Below are 13,752 nucleotides of genomic sequence, written 5' to 3'. Positions count from 1 at the left end.
AATACTGTTGGTGATTCCATTAATTATTGATTTAAAGGTAGGATGTGATAACATGGAATATTCAGAGAGAAAAAATTTAAAATCACATGCAGAAATGTTTACTTTATTATCTTTGAAATTTGATGTTCTATTTACCAGAGTAAATAATTTTCTTTCCTCTATTATCTCAGATCCTTCTAAAAGAATTTGATACCCGGAAACCTCAGTATGAACAGTTAACAACAACTGGTCAGAGCATTCTTAGCAAACCAGGTGAACACCAACCTCTACATGGATCTGTGAAAGAACAGCTGACAGTTGTTTCCCAAAAGTGGGATAACTTAACAGGTCAACTGAGTGACAGATGTGAACGAATTGACCAAGCCATTGTTAAAAGCACCCAGTATCAAAGCCTGCTGAGGAACCTTTCTGATAAGCTAAGTGACTTGGACAATAAACTCAGCAGCAGTTTGGCTGTGAGCACACACCCTGATGCCATGGAACAGCAGTTGGAAACAGCCCAAAAAATGAAGCAGGAAGTGGAACAGGAAATGAAGAACATAAAAGTGGCCCAGACCCTCTGTGAAGAATTGTCAGCACTGGTTGGAGAGGAATACTTGAAAGCAGAACTTAGTAGGCAGCTAGAAGGAATCTTAAAAACTTTTAAAAATATTGACCAAAAATCAGGTGTGTGGATTTTGGTCAACTATATGAATATCCCTATGTTTCTTTTTTCTTTTTGTTGGGGATGGAGAGAAGAGAGAAAGAAAAGAAAATTTACTACATATCGATCATTTCTCTTGCCACTCATTCTTAGACCACCATTGCCGAGGGCCACCATTGCAGGGCTGTTAAGCAGTACATTGGATAGAGCACTGACTTTGGAGTTAGGAGGACCTGATTTCGAATCCAGACGAAGACCATTAGTAGTTACATAATCCTAGGCAAATCATTTAACCCCAATTGCCTCCTTTATAAAACTCCAAACAGCAACAGCAGTAACAAAAACCAAAAGGGCTTGCTCAACTATTATATAGTAAAAGAGAATACAAATTATGAAAAAGATAGGCTCTATAGTAATGCCTATCATCCTCAGGGTCTTAATCTTTGTTCTTATCTATATTATAGGAAATATATTTTTGGTTCAATTTATAGGTTCCTGTTAAATTGTTGCTTCTGAGACAGTTGTAAAATACCTGTGTTTTCTCATAAAATCCACTTGTACCAGAAAACAAAATGAAAGAAAAAAAATCTACTCTGTCTATAAAAGGACCTATTTCATATCTTTATGTTTTCTTGTCTAAGTCTGATTGTTATCGAAAGACATTCTTATATATGAATATCTTAAATAAAAGGGGCTTTTTTGGGGGACATTTTTTGTGCTCACTTGGTCTCATCTGCTGTTGGCAAGAACTCATCTTAGTTTTCTCCAGGACAAGCAGAAGTGAGCAAAAAGGCTAGTGGAGCAGCAAAAGAAACATAAAATTTCACTCTATGTTTATTTAGTTTATATGGAAGGTCATCTCAGGATCTTAAGCATAGTTTTCAATAAATATTTGTTGCTTAACATTAATAACCATTTCTCCTTTGTGACAGTGACTGAACATTCTTAACAATTAAGCATTTTGACTAAGTATTTTTTAAATAATAATAATTTTCCACATATTATCAGAAAATTGTTTAGTCTCCTTTATCAGTCACACATGGTTAATTTTGAAAAGCTAGGTGTTCTGGGCCTTGCTTCAGGAAGCTCTGAGTTCAGATATTTATATAAATATTTCCTAAACATGTAATTAATGTAAAGATTATCAGACTGACTTCTGTGGGGGGGAGGGAGGGAATGGAGGGTGGGAGAAAAGTGATAGGTAGAAAGTTGTATATAATTGGAAAACAAATAAAATATTTTTATAATAAACAAATAAATATTTGCTAAAAAATAAAAACAAAAACCAGACTAAAACAAGAACAAAAGAGGATTAGGGAGTCTTGATCCTGAGTTACATGCATTTTGAGGCAGTTAGTGACACTCTACCACTTTGTCATTTCATATATGTCTTCCCCTCCTCTTTTTCCTATAACTCCCCCAACTGCTTCTGCCTTCGTCATCTCTGTCATTTATCAGGACCTGCTTTCCTTCTTTTCCTACTCCTGGTAATCATTGACTTCCTATGAGCAATGGTGGCCCTCAGTGATCAAATAGCTGCAGATCCACATTTTAAAATATCTTGAATGTTCATCTCATTTGTTATTTTTTCTTTGAGTGCTAATTTTTATACCTTCAATCAATATCTTGTGATAAAGTAAAATTAATATGTAATGTTCTTTGCAGGAAATCATGTTCAGCAACTTCAGTCAGCCTATGCAAGTTCCCATCAGTTTCAGCGAATGTCTGAAGATTTTCAGGCTTGGTTGAGCACAAAGAAAGAAGAACAAAACCAATTTCACCCTGTATCAGCCAAATTTGATGTTTTACAGGAATTAATTAAAGATCAGAAAGAATTTAAGAAAACTGTGACTGATCATTATGATTCTTATGAAAAAACTATTGCAGAAGGTGAAAGTTTGTTATTAAAAACCCAAGAGACTGAGAAGGTTGACTTGCAGTTGCAGCTTAACACAATTAAAACCAGTTGGGATAGCCTTATAAAACAAATGACAGAAAGACAAGAGAAGCTCAATGACTGTTTGGAGAAAGCCCTTAAATACAGAGAGCATGTTGACAACCTTGGGCCATGGATAGAAAAATGCCAAACCAACTTGATGGAGATAAGGGTTTGCCCAGATCCTGAGGAAACAGAGAAGCTGATTACTAAAGTGAAGGCTTTACAGAAGGAAATGGAGCAGCGTTTTGGAATGGTGGAATTATTAAATAATGCTGCAAATAACTTGCTCAGTGTAAGTGAGACAGACAAAGAGGTTGTGAGAGAAGAGAATAAGACATTGATCCAGAAAGTAGACATGATCACTGAACAACTCCACAGTAAAAAACATTCTCTGGAGAATATGGCACAGCAACTTAGAGAGTTCCAAGAGAACATCAGAGAAGCCCACAGGCAACTTAGCTGTGCCAAGGAGCAGCTGGAGGTTCATAATTCCTTAGGATCTCAAGCTTGCAGTAATAAACATTTGACAGCTATGCAGGCCCAGCAGAAATCACTTCAGGCCTTGAAGCCCCAGATAGAGTCAGCCAAAAAGTTTGCTCAGGATCTAGTACTGGAAGCTTCAGATTCAAAGGGAACCTCAGATCTCTTGTTGGAGGCAGAATCTTTAGAACAAGAACACAGTGAAGTCAGCCAGCAAATTGAAGAAAAATGTTCTTTCTTAGAGACAAAGCTTCAGGGCATTGGTCATTTCCAGAACACCATAAGAGAAATGTTTTCTCAGTTTGCGGAATTTGATGATGAACTGGACAGCATGGCTTCAGTGGGAAGAGATAGGGACACACTGCAGAGGCAGAAGAACGATATCAAGAACTTCCTTAAGAAACTAGAAGACCTTATCACTGATAATGAAAATGCCAATAAAACCTGCAAAATGATGCTAACTACAGAGGAAACATCCCCTGATCTTGTTGGAAGTAAGAGAGACTTGGAAGCTTTAAGCAAACAGTGCAATAAATTATTAGACAGAGCAAAGGCCAGAGAGGAAGAAGTTGAAGGGACTATTTCACGGCTAGAAGAATTTTACAATAAATTAGAGAACATTTATAATCTTCTTCAGAAAGCTGAAGAACATGAAGAGTCACAAGGCACTGTTGGAATGGAAACAGAAACAATCAACCAACAACTTAATGTGTTCAAGGTAGGGAGATATTTATTTCATGGATCTTTTCATTATTACTAGAAGCAGTTTCTAGTAAGTATATACGTGAGGTTCTGTATTTTATGTGGATTGCAAGGGCAGCTAAATTGTTAAAATGTGAATAGTGATGGGTGTATATTGCTTAAGTTAAGTAGTTAATCTGATGGAGAGAAGAGAACAGAATAAGTGGTTGATTGACTGGTATAGCGATCTGGTTTGAGTGAAATCGGGAAATATTTTTTGGTATTTGGGATATTTCAATATGACACAATTTAATTAGAGTTGGAGTCACTTCTAGGGCTACCTTAGGAATTAAGTCCTCATTGGAGACAGGCCCGAGGCTGCTTTAGAAGTGCTAGAAAATTCATGACAATGGAAAACAACCTGATCTTGGTGTCCTCTGACTCTGATAAGACCATAGATAGATTTCAGTCAGCTTTTCTACATCTTCTTAGGCCCTGGTTCACACTTGGGTTCCATTTTTTAGACTTGTAGCAAACCAAACTAATTTTCTTAATTTGTATTTCCTCACGTTATCTTCAAGGGCTTCCATGGCTCCTTCTGAACTTTTCACTCCCTTTTCATTTTGTTTTGTATCATTCTCTCATTCTTCTTGATTTTGTTTCTTCAATATCCTATTTTCTCCCTTTATTGAGATCATAAATTCTAAATTCCAAGTAACCTGCTTATCCCTTGCTTCACTGAGTTAGTCCTTGATTAACATTACATTTGATGGTGATAGGGGAAGTGCACACTAAGCAGTGTGAAGATTATAGACTAATGAGTTCACTGGGCATGAGAGAGGGCACTAATAATCAGACATTTATCTTTTGGGAATCAGGAATTATATTTTAGATATCATGTATACTAGTAGTCTCAAAATGTAAATGCTATGTCCCTGTAAGGACACTTGAAGGTCTATCACACCATTTATATAAGAAGGGGAAGAAAATGAAAATAACGGTGAAAAAAGTCCATTTCTTTCCCATCAGAAAAGAACACTGATGGAATAGGGCTACAAATATATTCATTAAATCAAATCCCTTATAGCAATATCTGAGTTGCCTTTTCTCAGTAGCATTATTGCATGACCTTAAGGTCAGGACATTTTGAAGTTATACTTATTTCTTTTTCTCTGTAGGTAATATTTTTCTTATTGTGGCACCATTTTTGTTTGATGGGTTTAGTAATTCAAAATAGTTCAACCAATATCAAATAATTTAGCAATAATGGACAGGATAGCAATAGTCTGTCTTTAAAGAACATTCAGTTTTCCAGATACATGTCATAAACATCCTCCTTTTTTAGCTACAATATTCCTGTAACTTTAAAATCGAGGGTCCCTTTTAGGAAACAACATGCTACCCACAACATATTTTTCTAAACTGTTACAGTTTTATAATGCCAGCAAATGTGAAATCTTTGGAAATTCACATGCATTTTCTCCTTTCATCTTGCTCATAGAAAATTGGTTTCTGGGCCAGGAAGACCTGGGTTTTAAGTTTCTTCTCTGACATACACTGGTTGTGACCCTGGACAAATCACTTTATCTCTTGAACCTTTAGTCTACTTGAAGACAAGATTCTTGCAAAGAAAGTGCCAAACTGCATTTTTTCTTCATCTGGAAGTTGCCTTTATATAAAAATCACAAGTCTAGTTCCTATCCCAATCCTATCTTGCTCATAAAATTTGACCTTTGGGGAAGTAACAGTACCCCTCTTGGGTCCAGTTTATCCATAAATGAAAGGTGTTTGACAAATGATCTCTTGAGATTTTTCTCCAGTACTAATATTCTGTGAATTCTTAAAATTCTTCATCTTTATAAGAGTAAGACACTACTTATCTATTATACTATTCTTAGCAAGGTCTGAATATCTCATATTTTATCTAGATTTTTATAGAAATTTTTTTTTTGTAAAAAAAGAGTTTCTGATACAACTTTAAAGCTGTTCTTCAGTTTTGCTTGCTGGACAGTACTAACTTTTTATTTTAATTGTAAAAATCAACATGAAGTGACATGTTTATGCAGGTATTCTTTGAGGCAACTCATTTTGTTAAATGCAACTCTTCAAGCTATGGTTAATAAAGGAATCAAGGTGATATTAATATGTAGTAAATCTCCCAACTGTACACTATCATTTTCCTAGTTCCCAAAGTGATTCCAGAAAAAAGAGTGACCTCCTCCTTTGGGAAATTACTTTTGAAAGCTATTAGCTGAAGTAGAATGAACCTTTTATCAACTGAGTTATACAAATTCATATATTGATCGATTGTTAAGGGGCTTTGAAAAAATAAATGGATTTTGTCTTCCTGTTAATTTTAGGATAGTAGGAATTGACTAATTTCATTGGACCTTGATGACAAAAATAGCCATCAATATATATTTTGAGAATGATTTGGGGTCCTCTGTAACATGTTGAAACAAAACAGCCAATTTGTTTTCAAATCTTCATATCTTATGCAATTCTTAACACATTTCAGCAAAATTTGAGACATCAGCAAAGGTTACAACAGGGGTATAGAATTGTCTCAGTGAGGTCAGCAATTCATAGAAGCATCAATTTATTTATATTTCACCTTGGTGAAAGAAAGTAATGTAATGTTTAAGGTTATTGTTGTTCAGTGTTCATATCTCATTTCTTTTTTTTCCCCATGGCAAATTTCCTTTTTTTCCCTATTCATTTTCCTTCTTATCCTTGAAAAGGGATGCCATATCATTTGCTTTGCTGGATGTTGTTTAGAGATATGGCACATCAGACCCAGTCTTTCCCTCAAGATACTTTAATAGTAGAACTTGACTGGAAAATATTCCATAGCTGTGTGAAGTCCCAAGTAGTAATTGAGGAATTGCTTCATGTGAATTGTGAATTAAAACAACAGGAACAATGGTGATATGATATGAACAAACCTTGGATTTTATGATAGTATCTTTTTTTTTGGTTAGAAAATGCAGTTAAGTGACTTGCCCAAGGTCACACAGCTAGGTGTATCTGAGGTCAAATTTGAATTCAGGTCCTCCTGATTCCAGGGTCGGTGCTCTATCCAGTGTACCACCTTTTATAAGAGTATCTTTCTGAATTCAGTTGGTAAGCTGATTAGTTCACAACTCAAATATATATGTTTTAACATTTCTAAGCATTCTGAACCTTAGCTACAATACATAAATATTTTTGAAATCCACTCATGTCTTGTGGAAAACTTCTATCCAATGAGACTGAAGATCTGGAATTCTTGGTAAGCCAAGAGACTAGATATGCACATACTCAGCATAGGAAATATGTTGTGAAACAAATGTATATTATGAAGGAAAATGCCCAATCTTCACTTGCTGCAATGATTTTTATAATATTACAATAGTTTTAGTTTCCCCTAAGGTGCTCTGGAACATTTTTCATTAATATGAGATGAAGCCATTTTCTTCTAAATAGTACTGAAATGGCACAAGAATAAATTATTCTAACACCCAACAGAGGGCGCTTTTCTCTCAATAGGTCTTTGATAAATTACTGAAACTAGGTAATCTAAGTTGCACATTTATGCTTTGACTTTTCTTAATGTATACAACTGTGGACTTATAGATTTAAAAAAATCTCTTGTTTTTAGAAGAGTAAAACAATTAAATATCTGAAGCGGGAACTTAAAATACTATAATTAAAAACATATGTTATTCTGAACTAAATGTTCTGATGTTTTTTAAAAGTGGGAATAATTAGCTTTTATTCTGAAGTGGAGAGGCCCTAATTTACTGTTAGTAGAACTATTTAGGATATGCCAAAAACATGTTAATCTCCAAGTTATTGGCTCATATTACACTACTGAGACCCATTTCATTTTGTGAGTTCTGCTTTTCAGAGTTTGCTACTTTAAAATATCATTGCCATTGAAACAGCATCTCACAGGATTCACTTAAGCTCCAATTCTTTCTAACACATCTGACTCTCCAGCATCAATTTTTGTAGCTATTTATATTGTACTTCTCACTGTAACAACTAAATTCTACTTAGAATATCACACACTGAGCATTTTGCCAGTGTGAAGGTGTGAATGGCTCATCAGGTGGATTTTTGAAGTTAGGTCATAGGTGAAAAACCATATTCCTTCCTAGCATGTACACCTCATTTAACCTCATATCCTTCCTATTCCATGGCTTTTCTGCCCATACAGTGAGTTAGATACTCTCTGAATAAACAAATTCCATTACTAATAATCTCATTCTCTTATTGGCAGTATTCTATAGTTTGCAAAACTTTCCCTTTCATTCTCTCATTTGAATTTCACAGAAGTAAAAGGTTATCAGAGTTAAAAAGGAATGTTAGAAGTCAGTTGGTTCAGCTCATATCTAATCAAAAATCCCCTCTACCATTTTCCAGAGAAGTATGATTGTGATCCTATAATCTTGCCCCTGTTTCAAAATTTTATCAAAACAATAATTTGCATTTTGTATTTGTATAGCATTTTAATGTTTTCAAAGTATCATATAAAATCCCATTATACAATTGAGGAAATGAGACTTAATCAAATGATGTGCTCATGGTCAAGTCATAGCTACTAAGTATCAGAAGCATAATGTGAACTTGTAGTTTTCTGAATTCACCCCTCCAACATCCTTATTCTAGGAAGGAAGGAAAAAAGGAAAGAAAGGAAACAAGAATTTATTAAACTTTGTGGCAGGGCTTTTGTTGAGTGTTTTAGTTATGTCTCATTTGATCTTCACAAAAAATCCACTGAGGTAGGTGTTATCATGATTTCCATTTTACATGAGGAACAGAAATGAAATGACTTGCCTAGGGTTGTCTGAGGCTAAGATTTGAATTCAGATCTTTCTAATTTCAGGTCTTATGCTCTCTTCTCTATGCCACCTAACTCTGCTTTGGTTTCTTGCTTACATCCTTCGGTGTAAATTCACATAAGAAGGTGATTTTTTAAAACCAATTTTTTGTTAAATTATTAAATTAATTTATTTTTCCAACTATATGCAAAGATAGTTTTTCAGTAATCATTTTTGTAAGGTTTTGAGTTTCATATTTTTTTCTTTCCCTTCCTTCCCTTCTCCTGACAGATAGCTGTCCAGAATAAGCTAAAGAAGTGCAACTATGGTAAACATATTTTCATATTAGTTATGTTGTAAAAGAAGAATCATAACAAAAAGGAAAAAAGCATGAGAGGAAAAAACCATAAACAAAAAACATTTAAAAAATTGAAAATAGTAAGCTGTGGTCTACATTCAGACTCCATGATTCATTCTCTAGATGTGGATGGTATTTTCCATCACAAGTATTATATTGATGAGATGAGGAAGTCCATCATAGTTGATCATCAAAAATTGTTGCTGTTAATGTATACAATGTTCTTCTGGTTCTGCTCACTTTACTTGGCATCAACTCATGTAAATCTTCCCAGAATTTTCTGAAGCCCTGCCTGTTATGATTTCTTATAGAGCAACAGTACACCATCACATTTGTATACCACAATTTCCAAGCAAATTTGAAATAAAAGAGTGACATCCTTTTTTTCTGGACCATATATGTTGTCATATCATTCTATCCTAAAATTTTCCTGCTTGATATTTAGAAATTGTTTAACCAAATCCTTGGTATCTCAACTGTTATACAAATTTTAGGACTAAGTTTGTGATTCAGTAGAAGTAAGGCAGACAAAACTAACTCTGAATACTATTCAAATCATCTTTCTAAAGTTATGAAAGAATCTCTGTGGTTTACTCTTATTTTAAATAAAAAGGAATTAATTAGTTAAAAGACAAGCCTATAGAGGTTTCCAAGAATAAAATAAATGAAAAAGTATTAAGTTCGTAGAATATGCCAGACACTGTACTAGGAACTAGGAATAAAAGTACAATGAATGAAATAATTCCATTTTCCAAGAAGACATACAACATATATATATATGTATATATATATATATATGTATATATACACACACACATGAATGCAAACATACATATGTATATATGTATATATACATATTTATGTATATATGTAAGTGTGTGTATATTATACAAATGTAAGTATATACAGTATATATATGTATATATGTATATATGTGTATATATATATATATATATATATATATATATATATACAGTTATACATACATATGTATATCTGTAATGGAAAACCTGAGTTCAAATTCAGCCTCAGGCAGTTACTGGCTATGTGACCCTGGGCAAGTCACTCAACCCTGTTTGCCTCAGTTTCTTCATTTGTAAAATGATCTGGTGAAGTAAATGGCATTCTACTCTAGTATCTTTGCTAAGGAAACCCCAAATGGGGTGACAAAGAGTCAGACATGATTGAACAATAATAAAAGTAAAAGAAGAGATACTGAGAGGGAAAATACTAGCAGTAAAGCTATATAGCTTAAAAGAACATTATTCTGTGATTCATAAATAAGGAGAAAGTTTATTCCAGATAAGTGGGATGACCAAAGGAAAATATTACTATTTATTATCATGAGTCATGGCAGGATCATTCTAATTCCTGTGCTGTCATTGCTGGTCTCTGTACTTTGAGTGAATTATTTCACTTTATGGTTATATATTTTTCCTTTTTTTGTTAAATTTTAGGAATTTCATTAAAAAAGCTATTAAGGTCTTTCTCATTAGTCCTTTCTAATTCTGATTAGCCATTCTCCCATCTTGACTGCCAATAAAGGCTTGGGGATTAATTTAAGAGACAGCAACTAGAGAGAGACTACAGGAAGATCTAAAAGTGAGGTATGATTTTGCAAGAGTAGAGCTATGAAGACAAGGTTGGAATGAGCTGAGTTTCTTCTTGTTGTTCACTGATATTACCATTGCTCTGAGTAGATATGAAATGATAAAGTATAATAGAAAACAGAACAATATTTCTTGTTGTGTTTCTGTTTCCTCTATTAAGGAGATTAATCTTTGGACTGAAAAGATGGAGTTAAAATGGCTAGTGTCAAGTTGAAATTCAGGATATATGTGTGGGGAGATTGTAAGAGCATACCTAGACAATCCTGATGACTTGAAATCACCAGATTCAAATGATATATTTTTTCAGGGGGGAAAAAAAAACATGTAGAGCCACCTTTGGAATCCAATTCATAAAATAAGGGAGAGGTCCTACAAGTAATATAGAAGGGCAAATATTGTTGTATTAAATTTCAAAAAAAATTGAATCTTATACTCTAGACAAATAACCTTGACTTTGATTTCTGTCAGAATTCCAGAACATGAAATGATCAGGTAGGGTGAGTGAGTAATTAGGAAAAAAATAGTATTTTAGAAGAATAGGTCAATTGATATTAGTTTCAATTTTTTTACATAGTTATTAGAATTTAACTAGCTTTTTAGCAAAACATTTGTTGAAATGTGTTATGCCTTGGTCAGCATATATTTAGAATATTATTTTCAGTTCTGGGCATTACATTTTAAGAATTGTTTTCTTGTTCATCCTTTGTTCTCAAAGAGGGCATCATGGGGAATAAATTGAGGATCTTGTATAGAAAGGTGATTAGAATGGTAAAATGACTTTGAGATCTCACCACATGAGGACTGGGTTGAAGGAGCTGGAACTGATTGGCATAACAGAGAGAAAATTTAGGAGGATTTTGAAGGTCTGCTTTGTGCAAGAAAGTAGATTTGTTCTGCTTAGCTTGAGTACAACACTAAAAGCAATCAGTAGATGTGGAAGTGGTTTACTGTTTGGAGGTTCACAGACTGAAATTTACTAAGGAAAAGACTCCATAAGAATTAATTTAATTAGAAGTAACATTGTCTTTGAAGGTATTGAGTTTCCACTACAGGAATTCTTTTTTTTTAATTAAGTTTTTGCAAGGCAATGGGGTTAAGTGGCTTGCCCAAGGCCACACAACTAGGTAATTAAGTGTCTGAGGCCACATTTGAACTCAGGTACTCCTGACTCCAAGGCCAGTGCTCTATCCACTGTGCCACCTAGTTGCCCCCAGAAATTCTTAAGGAGAGACAAAAGATGAACTTTTGTCAGGTATAAACTGGATTATATGACCTCGATTCATTAACGGTTTTGAATTTTTTTGAGCTTTTGGAGCATTTCCTAGTAATAATCATTGAGGTAAAAAGGAAATTTTTTAAAATAAGGAATTACTACATCTCTAAATAGAATATTCCCAGATTTATTTTGTCACTTTGGGGACAGTTTTTGATGAGTGTTTGGGGTGCAGATGAAAATGGAATTAAGCCTCCAACTTCTCAGTTTTAGTCTCTATAGGTTTTGAATTTTTGTAATCAAAATTTGTTGATGTGTTAAAAAAATTCCTCACATGTACTTCACCTGGGTCCCACATGTTTAGGAGAATATTCATGTTAAATTCCAGACATTCCAAATCACAACTGATTATTGTTCATCTAGTTCACAGTGTTGCCATTCATACTTTATAGAATACCAAACTATGTTGTACAATAGCCACTGTATTATTGTATTATAAGTAACACACTTAGAAATGATTTTGGAAAAGTTTTTTTTGAAAAACTTTTTGAACAACAGTCTCCTTTTCATTATACTAAAAAAATATCGTGGTATATCAAGGAACACACTGAAATGCGAGCCCTGTGAACTTGGAAAAGTCAATGAATTTGTATGGACTTTTCTTGTCTTTATAAAATGTGAAGATGAGATGATTTCTGTCATGTAGGATTATTAGTCCATTTACCAAATTTACCTACAAGCAAGAAAAACAATTGACAAGCATTTATTAAGCATCTAATATGTTCCAGGTACAATGTTAGAACTGAGGATCAAAGGACAAAGATGAAGCAGAACTTGCCCTCAAGTAGCTTCATTCTATCCACATATCTAGGTTACAGGGAGGATTTAGTTTTAAATTTTAATTTGGTTACTATGGCTGTACTCTCATTCTATATAAAACTTCTGCCCTAGGTTCCATCAGTGATTGTTTCTGATGGCATAAGAAATGATTGCTTCTTTGATCTATGTGAATGAAAATATGTTACAATTATCTTATTTAATGTGATTTCTTTATTGTGTGGGAAAAGGAATTTTCTTGGGGATATGTGGTAAGCTACAGAAAGTATATGAAATTATTCCTTGTTTTGATTGTCAATCCAAGACTGATAATAATATTTAGTCCATATCTAGGCATTTTGAATACATAACATGGGTGGTTATAGTAAATATAAATTAGTCTGATTTATTTCCATGTTAAAATATATCCAAGACCAGAAAGAAAGAGTCCAATGCTTTCCCTTTTAAAGTTTTTATGCAAGGCAGTGGGGTTAATTGGCTTGCCCAAGGCCATAGCTAGGTAATTATTAAGTGTCTGAGGCCAGATTTAAACTCAGGTACTCCTGACTCCAGGGCCGGTGCTCTATCCACTGCACCACCTAGCTGCCCCCCGCCCCCCACCAATGTTTTCTCTTCAGTCTCCTTTGATTCTCTTTGATATAAGAATGAAATTTAAACTTCTTTCAATCTGATGATTATTGACAGAAATGTTTCCTAAAGGAAACCCATATTGAGTGGACTCAATAAAAATGGATTTCAATTAATTTATTTAAAATGAATAGCCTATGTATTTCATATTAAGAAAGCTTTAGATTATTACCATATGTCAACATCACATTTACTTTCTTACTTGAATTATTTTAAATTTGATGTTTCATAGATACTATATCAAGTACATTCCTAGGATGAGGACTATAGCACAAACCTCATGGTAGCACAGACCTATTAGTACAACAAGATATCCCACACTTGGCTAAATATTACCTAAGATTCCCTAACAAAAGGCACATATGAATAGTTTAAAGAGGTAAATTTTTATTAGAAATACTTCTTAAGTCCATGGAATTGACTTTATCATGGTATTGGGCTATAAAAAGTGAAGACTTTTTCACTGAGTAACAAAGGTACTATTTTGTAATGACAGCTTAAGGTCTTATGAAAACTGTTCAGTCTTTTCTCCAAGGAAGCTTTACAGTTTTAAAATTAA

General features: G+C 33.8%; 1 protein-coding gene across 26 annotated transcripts in view; it reads left to right on the top strand.

The window, feature by feature from the left end:
- The window catches only part of DST (dystonin), a 592,091-nt gene that overhangs the window by 475,045 nt on the left and 103,294 nt on the right, over positions 1-13,752 (top strand). For all 26 annotated transcript variants that reach the window (XM_074237259.1, XM_074237251.1, XM_074237265.1 and 23 more), the window contains 2 exons: positions 171-666; positions 2,309-3,780. In XM_074237259.1, coding sequence (XP_074093360.1) covers positions 171-666; positions 2,309-3,780 — 1,968 coding nt within the window. The remainder of the gene's footprint in view (positions 1-170; positions 667-2,308; positions 3,781-13,752) is intronic.

The sequence above is a fragment of the Macrotis lagotis genome, chromosome 5 (genome assembly GCF_037893015.1).
Source record: "Macrotis lagotis isolate mMagLag1 chromosome 5, bilby.v1.9.chrom.fasta, whole genome shotgun sequence".
Classification (NCBI taxonomy): Eukaryota; Metazoa; Chordata; class Mammalia; order Peramelemorphia; family Peramelidae; genus Macrotis; species Macrotis lagotis.
Note: the sequence above shows the minus strand (reverse complement) of the source record. Positions and strands in the feature narration are given on the sequence as shown.